Below are 25,059 nucleotides of genomic sequence, written 5' to 3' on the forward strand. Positions count from 1 at the left end.
CTTCTGTGCCTGTCAGTCAGGGGAGGCTGGCTAGTGAGAGTTCGTGAACTAGTTACAGGAGAATCAAAAAATACTTTTCTCTATTTTAGTCCCACAGAACTCTGTAGTCTTTGATGACAGGTTTCAACAGAGCCCAGGAAGGTACAGTTAGTCCTCAGACTGAGGAATTCGGGGATGGAGAGGCCCTTTTGTCAGGTGCTCCACGGCAGTGGGTTTCTGAAAGGGAAGTGCCTACAGGGACCCTGGCCCGTGAGGCCGCCGGGCCAGATCAAGATGCCTGGGCGGGCGGGGGGCTGGGCGTGTGTGTCTCTGTGTGTCCACTGCCCAGGGATCAGCTGGGTCTCAGGTTTGCATGCCAGTTAGCGTCATGGAGACTTGAATCTGATTCATCCACACTGTCTGTTAGTCTCTTCTAGCATCCTGACTTCATTTACACCAGTTTCCCTGGCATCCTTGGAAATGGTGGAGTTTGGCCAAGTGGTCTTTGTTCAGTGAGGAAAAAAGGCAGGTGGCCTAATAATTGTGTCTTCAGTCCAGCTTGAGGCCGCGTACGTGTTTGTGTGTGTAAGAAAGTCAGCGTTGCTTTTTTCTTCCCGTGTCCAATCAGTACAAACGCACGTTTTTGTGAACCACTCAGGCTACAACCAGAGCCCATTAATTCCAGAAAGTGTTTGAGAAAACAACTCAGTAAATCTCTTCAGTTCCTTCCCAGAACTCAGGCTTGCCTTCTGACTTTGTGAAAATAAACGCAGTCTCCAGGGCCGTGCAGAGGGCTTCGTGTCTGTGAAGGCCTCCAGCCTGCCCCTTTCTCATCCCTCCCTGGGTGGATTACAGCCTCCTCAGAACTGGTGAAACCCTTGGTAGCAGCTGGACTCACCTCTTTTGTTTGGACCAAACTCCACCAGTTTTTGTGGATAGAGGCGAGCCCTGCATGGTGTGGCCCGGTGGGCACCCTCCTCAGCCTCCCAGGGGCAGGAGGCTCCCACCGCCTGGCTCATGGGGTCTTACTTCCCCCACCAGGGATTGAACCCGGGCCCTCGGCAGTGAGAGCCGGAAGACCTGACCGTCACTGGACCACCAGGGAATGCCCTTCCTTGTGCCCTTGGAGTCATTAACATGCTTTCGTCTGGAATTGATCCTCTCTGAATCACTGGCTCATTTTCAGTCTGAGGGCCTGTGTCTTCTCTTAAGGAGATACTTAGAAATGATCACAAAGCATGTTGCTTGCAGCATTGCAAGTAATAGCTCGCAGTCATAATATAGCTCACTTGCTGTCTGATCACAGGGCTGGTTGTACAGGGATTTTTTTTTGTATGGCTGGAAAATATAGGCTTTCTGTTTTCTTAATTTGGTTTTTCTACATTTTCCAAATTCCTATAAAGCATACATTTTTGTAACTAGAAAGTATATTATTAAAATTTATACAAAAATATATCATAAGAAGGTCTGGATGATATGCAGTTTTCAAAAGCACATCTTTGTGTTTTAAAAGGATGCATATAAATGTTTCTTTTAAGCGTGGTCTTAGGTCTTAATGTTTGCATATTATACCAGTGTTCTAATTAATTTTAATTTTCATTAAAGAAAAGAGAGAAAGAAAAATTCAAATAACACTAAAAGGCCAAAAACTAAGCTTGGCAGTCTCATGACCCCTGGCCTTCCAGGGTGGCCACATCCAGCTTCTTACCCAAGTGTGAGTCAGCTCAGGTCACCACGACAAACTACGGTAGATATGGGGACTTAGGCCACATACTCTTGCTTCTCATAGTTCTGGAGGCTGGAGGCCCCAGACCAAGGCTCCAGCAGCAAAGCAGGCTCTGTTCCATTCTTCTCGTGGTTTGCACACAGGCCTTTTCTCACTGTGTCCCGGTGGAGACAGACAGCTTCCTGGTCTCTTCCGACGAGGGCAGTGATCCTATGGGATCAGAGCCCCACTTGTATTTTTATTTATTTATTTTATACTTTTTGAAACATTTTACTTATTTGGGCTTCCCTGGTGGCTCAAATGGTCAAGAATCTGCCTGCAGTGCGGGAGACGCGGGTTCAATCCCTGGGTCAGCAAGATCTCCTGGAGAAGGAAATGGCGACCCATTCCAGTATTCTTGGCTGGAGAATCCCATGGGCAGAGGAGCCTGGTGGGCTTTTTGGTCCCTGGGATTGCAAAGAGTTGGACACGGCTGAAGGGACTAACTTCCACTTGTTGAGAGACCTGTGCTGCGTCTGTTGCTCCGCAGGCTTTCTCTAGTCGCAGCGGGCAAGGACTGCTCTGCCTGCGCGCACAGGCTCTCACCGCAGTGGCTGCTCTGGTTATGGCGCGGGCCGAGCTGCCCCTCGGCCTGTGGGTCTTCCCAGACCGGGGATCGAATCCGTGTCCCCTGCTTTGGCAGGCGGATTCTTAACCACTGGGCCGCCAGGGAAGTCCAGACCTTTTCTCTTTTGTAAACAGTTTCAGTTCAGTTCAGTTCAGTCGCTCAGTCATGTCCGACTCTTTGCGACCCCATGAACCACAACACGCCAGGCCTCCCTGTCCATCACCAAATGCCAGAGTTTACCCAAACCCATGTCCATTGAGTCGGTGATGCCATCCAACCATCTCATCCTCTGTTGTCCCCTTCTTCTCCTGCCCTCAATCTTTCCCAGCATCAGGGTCTTTTCCAATGAGTCAGCTCTTCGCATCAGGTGGCCAAAGTATTGGAGTTTCAGCTTCAACGTTAGTCCTTCCAGTGAACACCCAGGACTGATCTCCTTTAGGATGGACTGGTTGGATCTCCTTGCAGTCCAAGGGACTCTCAAGAGTCTTCTCCAACACCACAGTTCAAAAGCATCAATTCTTCGGCGCTCACCTTTCTTTATAGTCCAGCTCTCACATCCATGCATGACTACTGGAAAAACCATAGCCTTGACTAGACAGACCTTTGTTGACAAAGTAATGTCTCTGCTTTTTAATATGCTGTCTAGGTTGGTCATAACTTGCCTTCCAAGGAGTAAGCGTCTTTTAATTTCATGGCTGCAGTCACCATCTGCAGTGATTTTGGAGCCCCCCAAAATAAAGTCAGCTACTGTTTTCACTGTTTCCCCATCTATTTGCCATGAAGTGATGGAACCGGATGCCATGGTCTTAGTTTTCTGAATGTTGAGCTTTAAGCCAACTTTTTCACTCTCCTCTTTCACTTTCATCAAGAGGCCCTTTAGTTCTTCTTCACTTTCCGCCATAAGGGTGGTGTCATCTGCATATCTGAGGTTACTGACATTTCCCCTGGCAATCTTGATTCCGGCTTGTGCTTCCTCCAGCCCAGCGTTTCTCATGATGTACTCTGCATATAAGTTAAATAAGCAGGGTGACAATATACGGCCTTAACGTACTCCTTTTCCTATTTGGAACCAGTCTGTTGCTCCAAGTCCAGTTCTGTTTCTAAACAGTTTCATTAGTTTTTGTCTTTTTTCCCCATTGTGCTTCATATGTATATTTTCCAGACCTGTCTACCATTGACTCATTTCTCTTCAGTTGCGTGCAGTCTACTATTAGACCTGTCTGTGGGGTTAACTTCAGTTGTTATATTTTTCAATTTAATGTTCATTTGATTCTTCTTTTTGTCTTTTTAATATTCAGTTCTCTGCTCAAACTCTCTCAGAAGCTTGTCTTTTAATGAACATGTTCATCACATGCATTTTAATATCCTGTAATTTTAAAATTGGGGTATTTTGTGGTTCTTCTTCTATTGTCTGTTTTTCTCATGTTCTTGAGTTGGCTGGTCCTGCCTCCTAGTATGCTGGGCAGTTTTTATTGAACACTGGACACAGATTCTGTATGTGACACAGATTAAGAAATCACTTGAAGACCTCAATCACATTTTTCTCCAGTGAGGGCTTACCTGGCCTTTAGTGTGGGGACTTGTCACTTTACACTAGTCAGAACCAGTCATCCTTCTAGGATAGCCCCTGGGATCCCAACTGAAGGCCTGGGGTGTTCACCAGCATCCACACCTTTGAAACACCCATTTAGGAATTCTGGAAGTTACCACATTCTCAGCCTGGAGGTCACTGCTTGAGGACCTCAAGGAGAAAAGTGGGACCATGTGTCTGACTTGTCCATCTGTTTTTCTTTTTTCTCTCATGTTTTAGCCTCTTAAGACCTCATTTCCCTGGTAGCTCTCTTGTGCCTTGTTGTTGTTTAGTCACTAAGTCCAACTCTTTTGTAACCCCATGGACCTGTAGCCCGCCAGGCTCCTCTGTCCATGGGATTTCCCAGGCAAGAATACTGGGATCATTTCATTCTCCAGGGGATCTTCCTGACCCAGAGATTGAACCCACGTCTCCTACATTGCAGGTAGATTCTTGATCACTGAGCTACCAGGGAAGCCCCTCTGTGCCTTAAAACATATGAAAACCTCTCTGTTTTTCTCATTGGCCTTGCAAGTGGTAGTTTGATCCCGGGTCAGGAAACTAAATTCACACGCCATGCAGTGCAGCCAAAAAAAAGAAAAACCTGTGAAAAGACGAGTCCTGTCGGGCATCCCTGTTTCTCTGGACACCTTCAGCTGCCTCCATGGGTCATACAACTCAAATGTTCTTCTAGGTCCACATACCCACCCCATTCGCCCTCTCAATATTGTTCAAGGGTAAATAATCTGAATAACTGTGTGCCCTTCCAAAGCATCTTTATGAATATAGAAATTAATATGAACATATTGTTATATTTTCAACGTTAAATATATTGTAAAGTAGGAATTTTCTTTTGAGAAATGTATGTGACCTAAAAAAATGAGGTCCATCGCACAGAATATGGTTTTATGTTGACTATAAACTCCAGACCCATTGTATATATGTTTATTTTTCAGGTATAAAGATGACGTTACTAATTACTTTAAGCATTTCTAGTGTTTTCTTTGAGTTTTGGGTTTTGTTGCTTCATCCCTCTAGGTATTGTTGCCGTGTTCCCCATGTGACAGAGGCAGCTGGGTGGATTAGTGGCCGGGTTCACTGTGACCTAAATGAGAAGGACACTCGGGGCCCTGGTGGACCTTGTGTCACTCGGCACACATGGCAGACAGGTTCAGCCACATGTCAGCTCACCTCCCTCAGCGTGAGCTGCTGGCCTCCACGTCCGCCCTGCACAGCCCCGTGTCTGAGCCACTCCGCCGGCACTTTTCTTGGGGGCAGAGAACAGGCCCCCGGGCACACCTGTGCTGGGGCCTCCCACCCCACGGGGGTTCCCACGCTCTGCGTATCTTGGGTTCCCAGCGACGTGGCCGTGCTCCTCTGTCCAGGCAGCCCCCAGGGCCACAGGCACAGAGACAGCAGAGTTGAAGGGCCCAATGCGGTCTGGCTCTGTGCTCCAAGGAGGTGGTCAGAGCCGGGGTGGGCCAGTGACAGAACACTGTTGGACATCCCAACATCAAAGAAACGGCAGGCTTGCACCTCGGTTCTTTGAAATTCTGATTGCTTTGGAATGTAAAGTTTTGTGGTGCTGTGTACAGTTTGTTGGAGATAATGTAAAGATGACACATTTTCGTGGTGAATGAAGAGTCTGACAAGAGCAGTGCAAGGTCTATCCTGTGTGCGGTGGAAGCAGGGGCTGTGTCTTACCTGGTAGGGCTTTCTCATAAGGTGGTCAGGGCAGGTTCATTTGGATACAGTGAAAGTCCTTTAAAAAGAAAATCCATTTGAAACACTGTGAAAGAAAACTTCATCAGCAGAAAAATCGAATAACTTATAAAAGCAAAGTACCTAAAGAGTCTGAGTTCTCCCTCAGGTTCTCACTTTCTGGGCAGACTTCATGTGCTGAGTCACGGGAGGCAGACAAGGGTGTCCTTCGGGCCTAGGGGCTGCCAGACGTGCTGTTCGCTTAGAGAAGGTTGAGTGTTACCCAGGGCTTCCCTGGTGGCTCAGCAGGAAAGAATCTGCCTGCAGCGCGGGAGACATGGGTTTGATCCCTGGGTCGGGAGGATCCCCTGGAGAAGGAAATGGCAACCCATTCCAGTATTCTTGCCTAGGAAATCCCCTGGATAGAGGAGCCTGGTGGGCTCTAGTCCATGGAGTTGCAAAGGTCAGACATGACTTAGTGACTAAACAAGAGCAAACAACAAGAGTTACCTGCTGATGTTAGAAAGTGAAGAGGGTGATCCAAGGCTTGGAATTTCTGGTTTCTGAATTACTTCAAGGGAACAAATCATAATGTTTTATGAACAGAGTTTTGATTTTTTTTTTAATATTTTTGACTAGATTCATAAGTGCACGTTCTTAATTTTTGAAAAGCCATGTTTTCAGAGTTGCTGATTTGGTCTTGTAGCTCGATCTCAAGAACTAGTCTCCTCACCAGAGTTCTGTGCGATCTCAGAACTGCAGCCCTCGGCCTCCCGTCTGCTTTAGGTTGTGAACTGGTGACCGATTCAGGCCTGTGATAAAGAGGTTGTGGGCTAGCCACGTGATCTGTGATTTTGAGCTCATCAAGAACCCGTGTCTGGAGTCTCTAGCTGGATTTGCGAGACCTCAGGGGTTGACAGATAGCGTCTCTGTCTGTTATTCTGAACCGCCTGCAGTTTGTTGGGAGATGTCGCTCTTGCCTGTTGGTGGTGGTGATTCGTGTTTGTGAAGAGCAACCAGCCAGTTCCTTGGAGCTTCTGTTTGAGCCATCAGAAGCTGGAGTGAGGGGCTGAAGTCTCCAGGGGAGGTTAGTGCCAGATGCATGCTGACCCCTTCATTGGAGTGAGAGTGATTCATTAAAAATCATGGTGGGAAACACATGACCGTGTGGAAAGCAGACAGCTGGTGGGGAGCTGCTGTCTAATTACAGGGAGCTCAGCATGGTGCTCTATGATGACCTAGAGGGGTTGAGGGGGGTGCAGAGTGTGACTGATTTGAGTTGTTGTATGGCAGAAACCAACACACCATTGTAAAGCAATTCTTCTCCAACTAAAAATTTTTAAAAATGAATATAGACACAAAAAAAAGATCACGGTGGCAGATTCTGTGAAATATTTTTTGTTACACTTTTTAAATACTGCCACATGGAGTTCCTCTTCATCAGATCCGTGTAACCTAAAGATCTGATGTGAAGCATTTGTGTGAGTCCAGGCCCTGAAGGATTTCTGCTGATGTCTGAGAAGCCTGCTGTGCAGAGAAAAGCTGATGTAAATGCGCAGTGTTCGCGCTGAGCAGAGATGAACAGGGCTTCTGCTCTGGTTCATCCCTCGTTTGAGCTCTTGCTGGCGAGTTCCATTTGTGGTGCTTTACAGTTTTCAACGTGCTCTTCACATATATTGTTCCATAGATTTCAACTGCTCTGCAGCAGTAAAGATCCAGGGACACATTGTGAAAGTTATATAAGAAATATATTTGGTGCAGGAAAATTGAAAAATACAGATAAGTGAGAAATGACCTAGCTGGGTCCCTCTCAAGTCGTCTTGAAATCTGTGTGGTCTCTCCTCCCTGCACAGATGGGCCCTGACCCATGTTACCCACAGTGCGAATCTTTAGCAGGTGTTGTAAAGACTTGCTGGTTTATCGTAAAGAGTTACTGGTGTTCACAGCTGCACAAAAGAATTGTGGCAAAGAGGGAGTTAGAGCAATGGGGACTCTCCCCCCACCGACCTGTGAATCTCTCAAGCCAGGGGTGCATGGTCTCCCTTGAGCATGGAGTTCTGACTTTAGAGCCTTGAATCTGCTCTGTTCAGCATCTTACAGGAAGTTGGGGGGATCTACGTCCTGCAGCCCTTAGCCCCCAGCCTTATCCCGCTCTACGTGCGGGACACCGTGCCAGATGTGCTGGCCCGTCTAAGTCAAGCGGTTTCTGCATCGTCTGGTGCTCAGCATCCCCTTGTGTGCTCGTGTAGGGTACTCGGACCCCTTTCAAAGAGGTGGCCATTGTCGGTCCACTTTGCAGGGGTAACCTGCCCACAGTCAAGTGCTGGTAAGTGGTGGTGAGGGCGGATGGGGCCTTGGGGGCCACTCTAGGGCCAGGGTTCTCCACTGTCTACCTTGTAGGGGGCTGGTGTGTGGCCCCTGTGGCCACCACGCCCAGTCTGTGGGTGCCTTTTCCACAGAACATAGATCCTCCTGTCGTTACCATTTGGTTTTGACTCTGATGGCCTTTGGTGTGTTGTGCAATTCAGTGTTCATTCATGGTGGTGGGTGCAGTGTGCCAGTTGGGTAATAAAAATAAAGGGTCATAAAATAAATAAAAGGCGTGTGGGACCAAGAGGCCTCCTCACAGCACAGATCACAGGTTCCAGATGCCTCCCTGGTGAAGACCCATCAGGGCGGGGGCTGGGCTGGGCTCTGGAAGAGCAGGGTAAGAGGATGGCTGGCAGCAGATGGATGTCCTGCTACACGGGAGCGTCCTCCCAGTACACGCAGATCAGACAACCGGTGTGAAGAGAATGTGTGTATCATCCTAAAGTATCTCTGCCACACAGCACCTCTTTTTTGAAAAATAATTTTTTACTTTTGGCTGAACTGGGTCTTGGTTGTTGCACACGGGCTTTTTCTAGTTGCAGCGAGTGGCAGCTACTCTAGTTGTGGGGCTTGGCCTTCTCATCGCAGTGGCGTCTCGTTGGCGAGCGCGGGCTTCAGGATGTGAGGGCTTCAGTAGTTGCGGTGGATGGTCTTAGTTGCCCTGTGGCATGTTCAATCCCAGACCAGGGATTGAACCTGTGGGCCCTGCATTGGCAGGCAGATTCTTTCTCACTGGACCACCAGAGGAGTCCTACGAGATCACCTCTTAATTGCAAAGGAAAACGGTGAAGTTAGAGTAGAAACTTGGCAGGCTCTGAGTTTGCCGCGGGCATTGGGACTAGCCTGCAGGACGTTCTTGGAAGCGTGGTGGCATCGCTTCTGTGCCCCTCCTGGAGGCACCTGCTGGGATCTCACAGGAGGCTGTCTGGGCCCTTGAGAGTGTCCCAGCGGGACAGGCTGTGGGCATCTGAAGACAGGACAGTCGTGCGGCTGTAGCCTGGGTCTCAGGACATCGGAATGGCTCTCAAGACCATTCCTGCCCAGGGAGGGGTCCACGCTCTGCCTCCTGCCGCTCTTGGTCTGTCTGTCACCCCTGCGTCGCTGGGCTCTGGCCTGGAGCACCGGGTCTAGAGGCGGGGTGGGGAAGGTGTGGGCGTGGCCAGCCTCACCTTCCCAGGAGGGGGTTGCAGAGGTGATGACCAGGAGGGTCATTGCACAGGGGCTGGGGGCACAGGGGTTTCGTCTACTGAGACCCTGCTCTTGAGTCCTTTGTCTTTTACCAAGGAGGGAAATTGCTGGATCCTATGGTAACTCTGTTTTAATTTTTAGAAACTACCGGACTATGTCCCACAGAGTCTGTACCATTTACATTCCCATCAAAAGCTTACAAAGTTCTGCAGAAACCGAAAATGATTACCAAGCAGTGAAAATGAATTTCAACCCAGTGAAATTACCCTTCAGGAATAAAGGGGAAATCAAGACAGTTTCGGAGAAGGCAATGGCACCCCCCTCCAGTACTCTCGCCTGGAAAATCCCATGGATGGAGGAGCCTGGTAGGCTGCAGTCCATGGGATTGCGAAGAGTCAGACACGACTGAGCGACTTCTCTTTCACTTTTCACTTTCATGCGTTGGAGAAGGAAATGGCAACCCACTCCAGTGTTCTTGCCTGGAGAATCCCAGGGACGGAGGAGCCTGGTGGGCTGCCATCTATGGCGTCACACAGAGTCGGACACGACTGAAGCGACTTAGCAGCAGCAGCAGTGGCACGTGGGCTCTTAGTTCCTCAAGCTGGAGTCGAACGTGCACCTCCTGCAGTGGAAGTGCACAGTCTCACCTGCTGGACTGCCAGGGAAATCCCGAGTGGAGTTAACTCTGACCATATGTTGCCTGGGAACAGGTAGAATGCAGTTAATTGGACCTTGATGCATCAAGGGTACCTGTTGTAATCCCTGAAGGAACCATTGAAAGAACAGTGAAAGAGCTACTTGATTAGAGGGAGGAGACAAAATAGAAAGTATTCCAAAACAAGACAAGGAGGAACAAAGGAAAATAGAACAGCCATGACCGACAGCAAACAGTGAGCTGGTGGATCCACTCTGTAGCCACACTGAACGCAGTGGGACCAGAGAAGGGATTAAAAGGAAGAACGATCAGACCAGACCAGAAGGCAGCTGCTCAGGAAGGAGACATAGAAGCAAAAGGACACGGGGAATTTTCGAGTGAAAGTGTGGATGGCAGAGTCCTGCACTCAGCAGCCCCAGAGGCTGGGCGGTCCTGAGGGTTCTGTCGTGAGGTCTGGAAGCCGCAGAGGGGCCGGAGGTCTCCCTAGATCCCGCTTCTGAGTTCCAGTTCCGGCCGTCTTGTGGGGAGCAGCCGGCGGTGAGTGATGTTTTGCAGAGCTTCCTGTGTCTCGGCAGCCAGCAGCCTGCAGCGCCTGTCCCGAGGGCTGACCTCGTCTCCACGCTGGCGCCTCCCTGCAAGCCCCTCCTCCTCTTTCTCCCCATGCACTTTGCTCCCCGGCGGGTGTCTGGATGTTGAGCTGTGTCCGTGCTGGGGTTTGCTCAGCACCAGAGGCTGAGGAAAGGACCCACGTTTTCCCTGCTTGGCACCTCAAAGCTGAGTTTCCTGGGCCCCGTTGGAGGAGGGAGCAGGCGGCCTGTGCAAGTGTCGGGGGTGGGGGTCACAGGCTCAGTCCTGCCCTCTCGGAGAAGGTGAGGGCCCAGAGCGTGCGGGTGCTGGCCCTCAGGTAGCGGGACACGGAGGGGCAACTCAGCTCTCCCTGGTCTGAATTCCAGTGCTGTCGCTGTGTTGGTGATCGTGTTGATGGTTTTGTGTTTAAACAACCAGAGGAATAGCAGTGTCATTTAGGGAGAGCATAGTGCTGCAGATGTGGGCTCCGCGTCAGCGTGCATGTGGGGCCGAGGCGGCCTCTGTCCCTTCCTGGGAGCCTCTGGGCCCTGCCGCTGCCCTCATTTGGCGGGAACCCGGCTGCTGTGGGGCTCAGGAGGACCGTGGTGTGGGGTGACGAGCCCGGGTCCTGAGCTGGAGGGCGAGTTGTGCACACCGTCACCATCCTGGAGGTGCCGTGGCCGCTCTGCTTGTGTGCGTGGCCCCCAGGGAGGTGGGCTGCTTGGTGGGGTCTCTCCAGCGACGCTGCCCAGCCCGGCCCAGCTCACGCGTCCTGCGTGACTGGCGTTCTGAGGTGGCAAGGTGTGGACCCGCCTCTCCCTGAGCGTGCACAGCTTACAACCGGGCATCCCCCTGGACCCCGTGGATGCAGAAGTACTCTGCTCCCTTCTCTGCAGCAAGCACACAGGTCCCTGGAGCCAGTGCGGCTGCCGTTCACGAGCGCCCTGACCAGGATGAGGCTGCAGGCAGAGCCCTCAGAGGCCTCCTCGTCACGTCCCCCCTTCACATGACCCTTGGGGACTGACTGCCGCTGCTTCCAGGGGGCTCAGGGAAGAGCAGGTGGTGCAGCGAGCTGCAGCTGCGAGGGGCTGGCGGGGCCTTCGCAGGATGAATAGAGCAGAGACTCCAGAAAGGGGGGCGTGTGTGGCAGTCAGGGTGTGCAAGGATTCACGACAAGGTGGTGGTGTGGTGCTCAGTGCCCACGGCTGGCTCTCCATTTTGATGCAGAGGAGTAGGTGGGTTTTACATGCACATATTTCAGGTAGAGATCTTAAAAAATGCTGAAGCATTTGGAGAAAAACTGAGGGATATACTTACGATTGTCAAATGAGGAAAGTTGGCCTATGTAAGATACAAAGAAAAAAATCTATAAGGAGAAAGATTGTTAAGTCTGATTTCATGGAAGTAAACTTTTCTAATACCAAAATCGACATAAACAAAGTTAAGAAGTGACATTTAGGGAGGAAGTATTTTCACGTATGCAACCAGAGGTTAATAGTAAGAATATTTAAGTGAAAGTCGCTCATTCACGTCCGACTCTTTGCGACCCTATGGACTGTCCATGGAATTCTCCAGGCCAGAATACTGGAGTGGGTAGCCTTTCTGTTCTCCAGGGGATCTTCCCAACCCAAGGATCGAACGCAGGTCTCCCGCATTGCAGGCATATTCTTTACCAGCTGAGCCACAAGGAAAGTCCAAGAATATTTAAAGACATCTTTAAAATCACTAAGAAACTCATAAACCGCCCAACAGAAAATAGACAGAAGGTATGAACAGGTCATTTAAAGAGGAAAGAATTAATTTAAGTGACATCTCAACGCTCTCCCTGCTGACCATCTACCAGGGAAATGGCAAACTGTTAGTGTCAGTTTCTGGCTAGTCAGGCGACACGTGGTGGCAGGTCCCGCCCAGGGGGTGCGGGATGGAGGGCAGCATGACAGCCGCTTGCACACCCACGGGCCGTCTGTACGGGCCTGTGCTCCGGAGGCTGGGCCGGGGCCCTCACGGACAGGCTGCGGCACAGGGGCCGCTGCTGGCTCGCGGCCGGTCAGTGAGTAACACTCTACAGGAGCGGGGGCGCGGAGCCGTCGCCCTGTTTCTAGTCACCGGCATAGAGCACGCGTGTGTTCACGGGCACAGCTGCCCAACTGCACAGGGAAGGCGTGGGGTGCCTGTCTCCCTGGAAGCATGGGGGTGGGGCAGGGCAGACCCGCGGCCTTTTCTGCCCTGTCTCTTCTGAATGCTTTGAGTCTGTAGCCCATGTGCTGGGGTCGCAGGTGATTCTGAAGATGAGGATCAGTGTGCGGGGACGTGGCCTGGCGGCTGCTAACATACCTCCTTATTGGCAGGTGTGGATCGTGGCGGGAGCCCGTCAACCCCTACTACGTCAACTCCGGCTACGCCCTCGCCCCCGCCACCAGCGCCAATGACAGCGAGCAGCAGAGCCTGTCCAGTGATGCCGACAGCCTGTCCCTCACCGACAGCAGCGTGTAAGTGCCCGCTGCCCCCTCCCCTGCTCTGCAGGAGCTGTTCCTGGAAACCCTCCTGCAGACCAGAGCCTCGGAGGCTTCCCTCCGGGAGGGGCTGCCAGAGCTGCCTGGGCGGCACCCAGACCTGGTGTCAGTGGTGCTGCTGTGTGTGGTGCATCCAGGGCGGGCCGTCCCATAGCGCCTGCTCTGCGCTCACCCCCTGTGATCTGGAGGCCATCTCACCCGGTCAGCAGGGCCTGTCGTCCCCTTGGTGTGGCTCTGTGCTGGCCGGCCGGGGCCACAGTAGCCTCTGCATCCTCGAGGGTGAGGTGAACCCCCGTCCAGGGAAGCCTCCCCTGGGGAAAGTGCTCGCTTCTGACACCTTTCTCTTTGGTTCGCCGATGACTTCAGGGACATCGACGCAGGTCAGAATGTGATGGTGTCACACCATGTCACGCCAGGGCATGGCCTGTCTGCCTGTTGGGGTCACATGGGACCCAACTCCACCACCCACGTGCCTCGGGGCTTGCCCACCTTCAGTCACACACCATTCGCCGTCTCTGCCCCGACAGGGAGGTTCTGGCTATGGAGCTGGCAGGTGTGTGGGCATCTACCCCCGTGACGGCGCGTGGGCTGTGGCCCTGAGTGCTGTGGCTGGTCGTGGGGATGGTGTCCCCACCTGCTTGCCGTCTGGAGGTCAGACAGGCTTCAGTCAGGAGGAAAAGGCCAGCTCGCCCGTCCTTGCAGGGGACCGGTCCTTCCATGCTGTGGTCCTGCCTTGTGGGCTGTCCTCTCTGCTGGCGCCTTGTGCCGCCTGCCCGGGTCTGGCTCTAGCCCTAACAGCCCTGGGTCTGGTGCATTGGGAGCCCTTTCCCTTCCTGTTGGCGGCCGTGAGATGGGCATCATGCTGCCAGGCTGAGCCTCTGTGGGGCAGTCCACATTCATCATTACATTCTCCTTTGTCTTGACTCTTTCATAGAAAATGTTGATGTTTTAACAGCTTACTTGATATTGCTGGGGTTTCAGCACTACCTGCCATGAATATAAAGTGTCACATTAAAGAGTTCCAACGAGCTGCGCCCCTCGGAGCCCTCGGGAGCGGCACGCGTTCTGTTCTCCTCTTCCCCAAAACTCAGTTACTACAATGTCAATTAATCTTGTAATTCTCTCCAAGGGAAGGACATGTGTTTGCTAAAGGAAAGATCTAAAACAACAAAAAGAATTTCCCCAATACTGTGTTCATCTTAGTTTATACTGAGACTCAGAAATACAGGAGTAGCTAAGAACTTGGAATGTAAAATTGTGGCAGATATTTGAATATACTGAATATATGAGGCAAAAAATAGGATCATGTATTTCACCTAAATTATTTCTGTTGGCAACTCAGCATCTCCTTCACTTGGCGAAGGGCTTCTCAGTCCACTGCCAGTGGGCACAGACTCCGAGGACAGCGCCTGGCCTTCAAGGCGTGTTTTTTAGGTGCCCGGTCAGAGCACGTGAGCCTCAGACACGGTGCTTAGGGCACCTGAGCCGTGTGAGGGTGTCCAGATGCACTGAGGCTCTTGTTCCCTGAGGCCCGGTCCCCCGGACTGCTGCGCCTGCTGCACTGTGGCTCCACCTGGGGTCCTGAAGGTCCAGGGCATCCAGCACCACCGCCTCTGTGCTCTGCTCCAAACCAGGGCCACCCTTTCCCCCGCACTGGGGTGAGTGTGCCTGGGCCAGGCTGGGCCACACCGAGCACTGTGTGCCCGGGGAGCCTCTGCTGGCCGAGCGGCGGTCAGCGCGGGTCGTGCGTGGGAAGCAGGCGAGGGGCCAGGGAGCGCTGGCCCCATGGGTCCCCCCTGCTGGAGACCTGGGAGGCTGGCCCCCTCAGGTTGTTGGGAGACGGGCCAGAGAGGCACCTCCTCTCCCCTGCTTTCCTGGAGCAGCGTTCAAGTGGCCGGAGAGCAGGAGGCGAGCAAGTCAGATGCTTCTCAAATAAGTGCTTGGTCATTTTAAAGGCAGTATGTGATTTGACTTAATGTTTTCATCAGTCTTCAGAAGGGTTATAACTAGAATTCACGTCAGGAGAACAAATTTGAGCATGTGACGGATTATGCTGCTTTACTGTCTTATCCTGGAAGAAAGCAGGATTCAGGAACCTGTCCCGTTCTTTTTAAGAACGTGAAGTCATCTTCAGCCACCACAGCTCAGGAAAGAGGCCGTGCGGGCCTGCTCCAGGTGGCTGTGGCTGAGCCCTGCGTGTGTTCATGTGAGTCTCTCTGTGACAGGGATGGAGTCCCGCCCTACAGGACCCGCAGGCAGCACCGCCGGGAGATGCAGGAGAGTGTCCAGGCCAACGGGCGGGTTCCTCTACCTCACATTCCCGTAAGTGTCCGCCTGCGTGCGCCGTGCTCCCTCCCGCCTGAGGGGCAGCGGCCGGGGCCCTTCAGAGGGTCCAGGGAACCACGCACAGGGTTTCTTGGTCTGCTTGCAACTGTTTAGGATTTGAAACGATTTCAGTTTATAGCTCGTACCTGCCCCCAAAGCTGTGTGGCATGCTGCTGTGAGGCATGCGTGGAATTGCGTTCTCTGAATGTGGCTCCCCCTGTCCCTCCCCGGCTCCTCCCTGCACCCGGGTTCTGTGTCACTCGTCCTGGGTGCAGAGCCTGGTACCCCCTCCCGCGTCGGGCGCTGCTGCCCCTTGGGTGCAGGGTGGGTGCTGCAGAGCGTGCCCGGCCCTTCTGGCGCCCAGGCTCAGCCCTGATCTCAGTGGTCTGCACAGCCCTCCCACCCGGACGCCTCTGCTCTGGCTGCCCGAGTTCTGGGCTGGTCAGTCACAGGAAGCCCTTCTCCAGGGCAGGCTGGCGGCCTCGGGCGGGTGCCTTGGGCTGCGGGCACCAGAGTGGCCATCCCTGAGGAGGCGTAGCCCCTGGCCTCCTCAGGGTATTTGCCCGTGGTCGTGGGAGGCAGAGGCGGCCATGTCTGCTTGTCCCCTGCCGGCCAGCCTGGGGCAGGGAGGAGAGTGCAGACTGTCCCCTGCTCACCACGGCGTCTCCTCACAGCGCACTTACCGAATGCCAAAGGAAGTCCGTGTGGAGCCCCAGAAGTTTGCGGCGGAGCTCATCCACCGCCTGGAGGCCGTGCAGCGGACGCGGGAGGCCGAGGAGGAGCTGGAGGAGCGGCTGAAGCGCGTCCGCATGGTGAGTGGCTGCCATGGCGCGGTCCACACCGGGCCCCCAAGGTGTCAGCCTCACTCCGCGGAGGTGAGGCGACTCCGCGGAGGTGAGGCGTCTCCCCGCCTGCCGGGCCGGCTCTGCCCGTGAGGGCTGCAGGCCTGCATCCTGCTCTGCGCCCTCCCTGCCCCATGGAGCCGGGATAGCCTCCCTCGGGCAGGATGGCCTGAGGCTCCGACTCGTCACCCCCACATGCAGAGTGGCTTTGCGGTCGGGACAAGCTGTGTCTGTCTCGTTTCCTTGCCAGTAGCCCTTCTGATAGAACTCCAGGAGCTGAGAGTTTCAGCAGACAAGATTTATTCGCTGTAACTCGTTGCCTGTAGGTGCCTGCGTGCCTGTCTTGTTTGCCTGGGGTGTCGCTCTCCCATCCTGGCCATTGCACACGCGTGTCGTTCTACACACGAGGGGGCCCCGGGCAGAGGTGCTGTGACAGGTGTGCCCCCCTCACCTTCATGTGCCCCGCCCCTGGACCTGTGGGCCTGGAGGCCTCTGGCACACAGGCCTTCTTTCAGGGCAGGAGTTCGTTCTCTTCTCAGTATTTTGTTCAAAATCTGAAACTCAGAATGTGACTTTCTTGTAGGAATTATTTCTCTACCAATCACCTGATCTTCCTGTTTAAACTACAGAACCTGAGCCCTCCCCAGACTCTGTCAGAACCCGCGGGGGGCCCTGCTGTTTTCGGATTGCACATTGCCCAGGGGTGCCGTGAGCACCGCCGCTGGGGGCAGTGCTGTCAGGGTGGGTGAGGAGCAGGCAAGTGGGCAGCCCTGCAGTCCCCACTCCTGCCCCTGCGCCTGACTGCAGGGCTCCGTGTGACACCTGGCCCTGACACAGCCCAGGCTCCCCAGCTTCCCTACACAGAGTCGGCAGGCAGATGATCTCATTGCGGGGCAGACCACAAACCCCCAGCGGTACCGGAGATAGCCCCAAGCGCAAGGTGGTCGCAGGCCGTGCGGCGCCATGAGGGGCCCCATGGGTCCGTGCCCTGCCCCCTTCTCCCACCCACATGGTGCTGGCACGGCCTCCTGGCAGGGCAGGTGCAGCCCGAGGCCTGCCCTGAGCCCTCCAGCAACCTGCCCCTGCTAGGCCCCCGCCCCATCACTGCTCAGGAGGGCATGGCCAGCAGGATGGGGTTACATGTGCGCCGGTCGTCAGAGCTGAGGGTTTCCACCTCCTGGGAGCTGCCTAGAGGGAACAAATGCAGACCAGAGTCATGCGTGTGCCAGTGCCTTAGCGGAGCTGAGCCTGGGTTGCGTGTGTGAGGAGGCTGTGTGCCCTGGCAGCGTCTCCACGCACCGCCTCTCTGTGAGGCCGTCGTGAGTGCGTCACCATCGACAGCTCTTAAAACAGGCTCAGGAAGCAAGGTGTAACGTTTCGTGAAAAAAGTTTCAGAAATCGAGACTCACCCCTGCAGACTTGCAGGTTTCACCGCAGACCTGGGCTTCTGCGATTTGCTGCTGTGCTTCCAGCCTTGGCTCGGGCTGTGTGCCTGCGGTCCTGGTGGTGGCGTCGGGTGGGAGGGGCGCTCTCAGGCGGCCCATCTGTCTGACGTCGTCTGAGGCTCTCCCACGGCATCCCTGGCAGCGCTGGACGGCTGTGCCTGTAGCCCACGAGCTCTCGGAAGGGAGCAGTGTTCTCTGACGTGACAAAAACTGTCCCCAAAAATGTGCGGTATCAGTTGCTCAGGGCCTCAAGCTCAGGAGGGCTGCCACATGTAGTGGCCTCGGGTCCCGGGTCCTGGCCTTAGGTGTGCAGCCAGTCTGCTCCCATGGGTGTCCCTCCACCCCTAGTGGGTGGCTCACTGCCCAGCAGCTGGCTGTGTGGTCTTGAGTCTGTTACCGGGTGTGATTTTGTAAGCTATGTGAACCATGGTATAAACAAGAATCCTTTTTTAAGAGTAATAGCTCAGACAGTTTTGGGGCTGTGCCTCGTGACTTGCGGGATCTTAGTTCCCTGACCAGGGTTCTAACCTGGAACCCTGAGTCCTAAGTGCTGGACTGCGGGGAATTCCCACTGCAGATTTTTAATTAATTAATCATTTTTGGTTGAGCTGGGTGTTCCTGGCAGTGCGCGGGCTTTCTCTAGTTGTGGTAAGCGGGAGCTACTCTTTGTTGCAGTGCGTGAGCTTCCCATTGCAGCAGTTTCTTTTGTTGGGGAGCACCCGTCCTAGGGCACGTGGACTTTACTAATTGTGGTTCATGGAGTTAGTACTTGCAGCACACAGGCTTAATTGCTCCACGGCATGTGGGATCTTCCTGGACCAGAGATCGAACCCGTGTGCCCTACATTGGCAGGTGAATTCTTAACCACTGGAACACCTAGGAAGTCCTACGGATTTTTTAATAACTCAATTTTACTGTAAAGCTTGGAAAATCAGAACAGGAGAAAATGGAAACTAGCACTGAAGGGTTATGTAAATCTGTAATATTTTAAAACCCTAAAATTGAATTTCTGTGCATGCAGAGCTATTAGGAATAGCTGGTCTCAGACCCCTGGGTATTTGGAGGTTTCTTTTTGCAGTCTGCTGCCCTGGGAGGGGGTGAATGGCATCAATACTGGGTGCCCCTTGGTGTGGGTTTCCTGAGTCCCCAACCCCTCATAACCACGAAGCACCAGGGTTGGGGTGGGGACAGGGTGGGGACAGGGTGACTGCAGGAACCCAGGGTCTGGGTAGCGATAGGGGGGTGCAGAGCTCAGAGCCTGGGGCGCTCTAGGGTGGCTCCCAGCTCATCCACAGGGCTGCATGTCCCCCCCGTCCGCCCCTCTCTCCCCGCCTGTCCTCTTGGGTGCCGTCTTCTGAGTTGTGCCCACAGCTGGGGGTGTGTCTGGATGACCACAGGCCCTTCTGCAGTAGTGCAGGATCCTGGGGGGACTCCTGGGGACTTGTTCATGTTGAAGTGCAGGGTGGCTCAGTCATCTGGTCTCTCGGCGTCAGCTCAGGGCGACTCAATAAGATGAGACAGTGAATGTGAACTGTGTTTCATGATTGAAGTGACTGAACGTGTATGTTTACAGGTCTGCTTATAGTAACTCGCAGAGTCAAAGGAAATTCTGCCAGTTTGATGTGACAATTTATTAACACCTGTAGCAAGATAAGGAAAAACCAGGAGCTCTTCTGTGTAAGGGCAGTGTTCCCTGGGAAAATATGATGGAAAATACAGCAGTAAAATTGAGGAATAGGAAAATAATTGAAAAAAATAAAAATTTTTATTGAGAAGCTTAACGTGGAAGTAGTGCCAGGCGTCCTGGTGGTCTGTGCGGCCCTGGCGCTGTGCGCACCTCCACGTGGCGTGTGGCCCGTGTCCCCGCAAGCGTAGGGGGAGCCCAGGCTCAGCCCCCATCTGCTTCCTCCTCCTGGAGCCCAGCCACACTGGCTCGGGACTGGGTGGGCACATGGGGCTCGGGGCCACTCTGAATTGGGCAGCCCCTCCTGCACTTGGCTGGCTCGGCCTCGTCCCCAGCTCGGGGCTTGGGCCTCTGTTCGTTTATGCTCTGTGTCCCCAAGCCTGGGGTCTCCATGGTGCCGCCAGTGCCGAGAGGTGCCATGCTGTCTTGTCCCAGCAGGAGGAGGAAGGCGAGGATGGCGACATGCCCTCTGGCCCCCAGGGCACCAGCCATAAGCTGCCCTCGGCCCCAGCCTGGCACCACTTCCCCTCCCGCTACGCGGACGTGGGCTGCACAGGGCTGCGGGACGCGCATGAGGAGAACCCTGAGAGCATCCTGGATGAGCACGTGCAGCGAGTCATGAGGACGCCTGGCTGCCAGTCACCGGGGCCTGGTCACCGCTCCCCGGACAGCACGCACGTGCCCAAGATCGGGGTGCTGGGGGGTGCCATGCCTGGGCACGGAAAGCATGCGCCCAAGTTAGGGGCAAAGCTGGACCCGGCTGGCCTGCACCTCCACAGACATGGCCACCACCATGGCCACCACGGTGCGGCCAGGCCCAAGGAGCCAGCTGAGGCCGAAGCTGCCCGCCGGGTCCCAAGCAGCTTCACCTGGGGCCTGGAGCTGCACAGCCACGCAGCCAAGCCCCGCAGCCACGCGGAGAACATGGGCGCCCCCCCCACCGCCGGTGACAGCCTGGCCTACGGGTGAGTGCGAGCGGCGGTCCCCCACCCCGATCCATGTCCGTGTAGGTGGTATCCCCCGGAGAAGGGGGCCTCTGTGCAGCTTTCAGGCCAGAGTTTCCCTGAGAAGTCCCTAAGCCAGGGCCAGCTCAGGTTGGCAGGCGTGCACGCCTGGGTGCACAGCCGCGGGGCTCGAGCCCTGAAGCATCGTTGGGTAGGATGGGCCCGTTTCGGGGGTGGTGTCTGGGTGAGGACAGGTGGCCAGGCCCGAGCTGCCTGGACGCCTTCTGTTGGCCCGAAACAGCCTGGCCGTGGGCAGGAGTGCAACCAAGTCCCCACGTGCAGGAGCACCCTTGCAGGCTGTGCTCCGCAGCCCTGTGGGTCCTGGCCAGCTGTCCAGCCTGCGTCGGCTGAAGTAGCAAGTGACCAGGTCTTGCTCTTGCAGCGGGAAGGCGGGCACGACCTCCAAGAGGAACTCCAAGAAGGGAGAGTTGGGGAAGAGCAGCAGCACGGAGGTGCCAGGCCCATCTGAGGACGCGGAGAAGAACCAGAAGATCATGCAGTGGATCATCGAGGGCGAGAAGGAGATCAGCCGGCACCGGAAGGCAGGCCACGGGTGAGGGCCCCTGGCTGAGTCCTTTCCCGGCTCTGAGTCCCCCTCCCACCCCCGGCTCTGAGTCCCCCCTCCCACCTCCGGCTCTGAGTACCCCCCACACCTGGCTCTGAGTCCTCCCTCTCCCCGGTTCTGAGTGCCCCCCCAGCTCTAGAGCCTGCTGTCAGCACTAGGAGGCAGTCTCTGTGCAGGCCATGTGCCCATGGGACCAGGGCCAGCCTGTGGCAGCATGAGGTCAACCCTTCCCTGTGTGGGCTCTGTGATGGGGTGGGCATTGGTGACAACTTCAGTGTCCCGGGCAGGAGTGCCCACTGGTGGGGTCAGCATGCACTGGGCAGGATTCTACAGTCCTGTGGCCGCCCCTCCACCAGGGGCTGAGGTGGGTCCTCCAGGAGGAGCTTCTGGGTCTGGCCTGCTTGACCCCAACTGCCAGATAACGCTTCTCTGCTCTGGGTCCCTCTGTGCTCCATGTTGGTTTCAGTGTCACCCGTCCCGTTCATGGTGGGGCGGGGTGGGCAGGGGCCTGGGGTTTGGGGCTGGCCGGCCGTGGACTTCCCTGGTCCTGAGTTCTTGGGTCCAGATCCTTTGCACTCACGAAACCTGTCCCGGTGGCTCTCTCCTTGGCCGTTCCCCTACCCCAGCTGGAGGGTTTCTGTGGGAGGATGAGTCCTGGGTGCGCTGTGGGCTCCATTGTGCAGGCCTTTCTGGGGTCTGTGGACCTGGGGGCAGCGCACAGAGCAGGGAGGGGGAAGGGGCAGGGAGTGAGGAGTCGGGTGCCTTGTGGGTCTTTCTAGGAGGAGTCCACCTCCCCACGGGGCAATTCACATCACATGGGCACTGAGTCAGCCCTCTCCCCCAGGGCGCCCTTCCTGGGATCCCCTCATTTTGCTCCTGGGGAAACGCTCCCCTTCTGAGGCCTCCAGTCCAGCTGAGAGAGGCAATGTTTTCACTCGAATTCCATGCAGTGGTTGAGTGATGGCAGGTCACACAGATGTAGAAGGTTCTCAGTGTCTGATGGTGGGGAACGTGGCATCACATGGAGGAAAGTCAGGAAAAAGCACGTGATCAGAATTAGGCCAACCGTGTCGGGTGTCTTCAGTGGGGAAGGAAATACACTGAATGTTCTGAGTGGCTATCGCTAAATCATATGTATTTTTTTAGAATTTCCTGAACATTTCAAGTTTTTCACAAAGAGCACTTACTTATTTATTTTTATATTTTTAAAGGAATGGTAAAGGTTAAGCTTTGTTTGTTTGTTTGTTTGTTTGACTGCCCTGGGTCTAGGTTGGGGCATGTGAGAGCAAGTTCTCTGACTAGGGATCAGACTGGGGGCTGGGAGTCTCAGCCATCTGACCACCAGGGAAGTCCCAAGAACACTTATTCTAACATCAAAATACTTTTCGAAAACAAAAAACCTTTGTGTAAAAGAAGTCTTCGTGGGGAAACATTAAGAAAATGTCCACATAGGGTATGATTTATATTTCAGAAAGCGATGAGCGTGGTGCAGAGCAGGTCTCTAGAAAGGCCATGTGTTGGGGGTCGGGGTGTGCAGGGCCTGGGCGCGGCTCACCTGCTTCTGTTGCCCCCGAAGGTCGTCCGGGGCTAAGAAGCAGCAGGCCCACGAGAGTGCCAGGCCCCTGTCCATTGAGCGCCCTGGCGCCGTACACCCCTGGGTCAGTGCCCAGCTCCGGAGCTCCGTGCAGCCTTCGCATCTCTTCATTCAAGACCCCACGATGCCGCCCAACCCTGCCCCCAACCCCCTGACACAGCTGGAGGAGGCGCGCCGGCGCCTGGAGGAGGAGGAGAAGAGGGCCAGCAAGGTGCCTTCGAAGCAGAGGTGCGTGATCCTCACAGTGTCCGTCCGGGGCAGGAGCCCTTCTGTGCCACGGCCGGCCTGCGCCTGCAATTGGGGTGCTGGCTGAGGCCCACTGCATCCACGAATGGGCCTGATTGTTCCCAGCCACACAGGGGAGCCCTGGTGTCTCACATCTGGGCACTGAGCCCAGCTCCACGGCCCTCCCTCCTCACTGCACCCTGCGTGGCTGTCGGCCCGGGCGGCCCTTCGTGGGGGCATTCCTCCAGGCTGGACCCTCGCAGTGCGGCCTTTGTGATCACTTCCCCGGGTGTACCAGCCCCTCGGGACTCCAAGGTGGTCCGGGGCTCTGAGGGCCTGGAGACGGGAGTGTGGTCACCAGATGGCGGCACCATCTCCCAGGTGTTACTGGTCCCCGCGTCCAGTCTTCGGTCAGCTGGGCTCCTGGGGCCGGGCCGCGCAGTGCGGGGTGCATGCCGCTCTGGGGAAGCCAGCATCTGGGTGCAGACCTGCCCCACCCTGCCACACCACGGGAGGCCTGCGTGTGTCCCCAGTCACTGAAGGTGACCCCGATTACGGCGGCCATGTTGCACCCTGAGGTCTTGCTGGTCCGTGTGGGCCAGGGAGCGGGCAGTGCCCGAGGCCTGGTGGGCCGGCCCGTGAGCTGGAGGGTGCAGGGCAGCAGTGGGGCTGCCTGGGTGGGTACTGGGGCGAGTGGGCCCTTCATGCCACATCTGCCCCCGCAGGGCTCCTTGTTTGTGGTCTTCTGTCCTTGGTCTGCTCTTTGCACCAGCACCCATGGGCCCTGCCCGGTGGTGGGTCCTGTCTGGCTGTGACACAGCTAAGCCACAGGGCCGGCTCCGGCGCTCCACAGTGGTTGGTCCAGGACGTGTGTGCCTTTTGTAGACAACAAAGACCCCAGAGCAAAGGTCCGCTGGGCCCTCCTCTTGGGGTGACCCCCACCCAGGGCGGTCAAAATAGAAGTCATGTCAGGGCTGCGGAGCATCGCACCCAAGGTGGATGGCCCCTGGGACCGGAGCGGTGGGGGGGGCGAGGCCCCTTCAGATGGCAGTGACTGAGCTGCAGAACCAGGTCAGGGCCTGTTCCCCTCCGGAGGCGAAGGCTCCTCTGAATGCACAAAGCGGCAGGCGCCCGCGGGTTTCAGGAGCCTGCTTGTTTCAGGAGCCCGAGATCTGCCTGGTACAGACCTGGTGGGCAGAAGCACCGGCCTTGCCTGTTCTGACAGAGCCCTGACCTCTGGCTCCACAACCACGAGGGCCTGCTGTCCTGCCGCCTCCTCTTTGCTGCGGAGCTGAGCGTGGCTGAGCTGAGCGCTGCTGGAGGCCCTGCCGGGGCGGCGGCTCACTGCGCGTTGTTCCCTAGGTATGTGCAGGAGGTCATCCAGCGGGGGCGCTGCTGCGTCAGGCCAGCGTGCACGCCCGTGCTGAGCGCCGTGCCGGCGGTGTCCGACCTGGAGCTCTCCGAGACAGAGTACGTGCGCCCCCCTGGGTCCTCCCAGTGCCGGCCGGCCCGCGACAGGAGCTCAGGCGCGGTGCCTGAAGAGCTGGGGCTGCTCATGTGTCTGTGAGAGGAGCCCTGGCTGTCCACGTGGGGACAGCGAGCGACGGGCCCGAGAGGGGGTCTGCGCGTCCCGCACGCTGGCCTCACGCCCCGCACGAGGCCTCAGCACTCGCTGCAAAGTGACCTGCCTGGTGTGACGGGCTTAGGGCTGCAGCCCTGATTCCCTTGGGCGCTGCTGACCAAAGCATGGGCGCCGTGTGCACCGCGAGCTGGCTCTGTTCTCACGTGCAGTGTGGGAACACATGGTCCACACCCGTGCACGCGGGCCAGGCTGGGCGTCCAGGGCCTGAGGGCCGTATGTGGAAGCGTGGGCCACCCTGTCCCTGCACTTGGGTGCAAGACTGAGCAAGCAGAAAGAGGGGCCCCTACTCGGCCCTTGCCGGCCGACCCCCCAGTCCTTCGTTGTGCACAGCCAAGGGCCCTGCTCTGAGCCTCCCCATTGCTACTCTTTGTGGGGGTGTTCTTGTGTAGAGAATGGACCCCCTGGGAACCCCAGGCGGCTCCTGGGATGGGCCAGGCCTGAGGTCACAGGACTGAAGAAAGGGAAGCAGGCATCAGGAGCCTGGCTCAAGCTGGGGGCGGCCGCTCCGCTGAGGTGCCCATCCACTGTGTGCCCAGGAGCACCGGTGCAGGGGTCCCTAGGGAGAGGAGAGCCCACTGTAATGTCAGGGACTTCCTGACGCAACACTGGCCACCCATCTGGCCAGGGCCAAGGGCTGTGCCTGGGCCCACTGGGCGGCCCGGGGCAGTGACTGGACAGGATTCCGGAGGGCACAGCCGCCGCCTGTCAAGAGGAGGCCCCTTGCTGCCCGTGCAGGCAGCGCTGCAGGCCTCGGTCCTCTCTGGAGGAGGGGCCAGCTGCCGCCTCTGGTCTTGTGAGCAGCTCTCTGCTGTGAGGCGGGTCCATTTCCGGGTCCAGCGGTTCTGTCCAGTCCCTGG

General features: G+C 55.9%; 1 protein-coding gene across 11 annotated transcripts in view; it reads left to right on the forward strand.

The window, feature by feature from the left end:
• AXIN1 (axin 1) overlaps positions 1-25,059 on the forward strand; it is a 46,594-nt gene that overhangs the window by 19,572 nt on the left and 1,963 nt on the right. For 4 of the 11 annotated variants that reach the window (XM_081558395.1, XM_081558394.1, XM_081558392.1 and 1 more), the window contains 6 exons: positions 12,712-12,852; positions 15,102-15,198; positions 15,876-16,013; positions 19,611-20,137; positions 20,559-20,729; positions 22,318-22,563. In XM_081558395.1, coding sequence (XP_081414521.1) covers positions 12,712-12,852; positions 15,102-15,198; positions 15,876-16,013; positions 19,611-20,137; positions 20,559-20,729; positions 22,318-22,563 — 1,320 coding nt within the window. Of the gene's footprint in view, positions 1-12,711; positions 12,853-15,101; positions 15,199-15,875; positions 16,014-19,607; positions 20,138-20,558; positions 20,730-22,317; positions 22,564-23,922; positions 24,031-25,059 lie in introns of all 11 variants that reach the window. The other 7 variants (XM_081558386.1, XM_081558388.1, XM_081558387.1 and 4 more) reach the window with 3 other exon arrangements.

Source organism: Giraffa tippelskirchi, chromosome 13 (assembly GCF_054371585.1).
Source record: "Giraffa tippelskirchi isolate mGirTip1 chromosome 13, T2T-mGirTip1v1.2.pri, whole genome shotgun sequence".
NCBI classification, from domain to species: domain Eukaryota; kingdom Metazoa; phylum Chordata; class Mammalia; order Artiodactyla; family Giraffidae; genus Giraffa; species Giraffa tippelskirchi.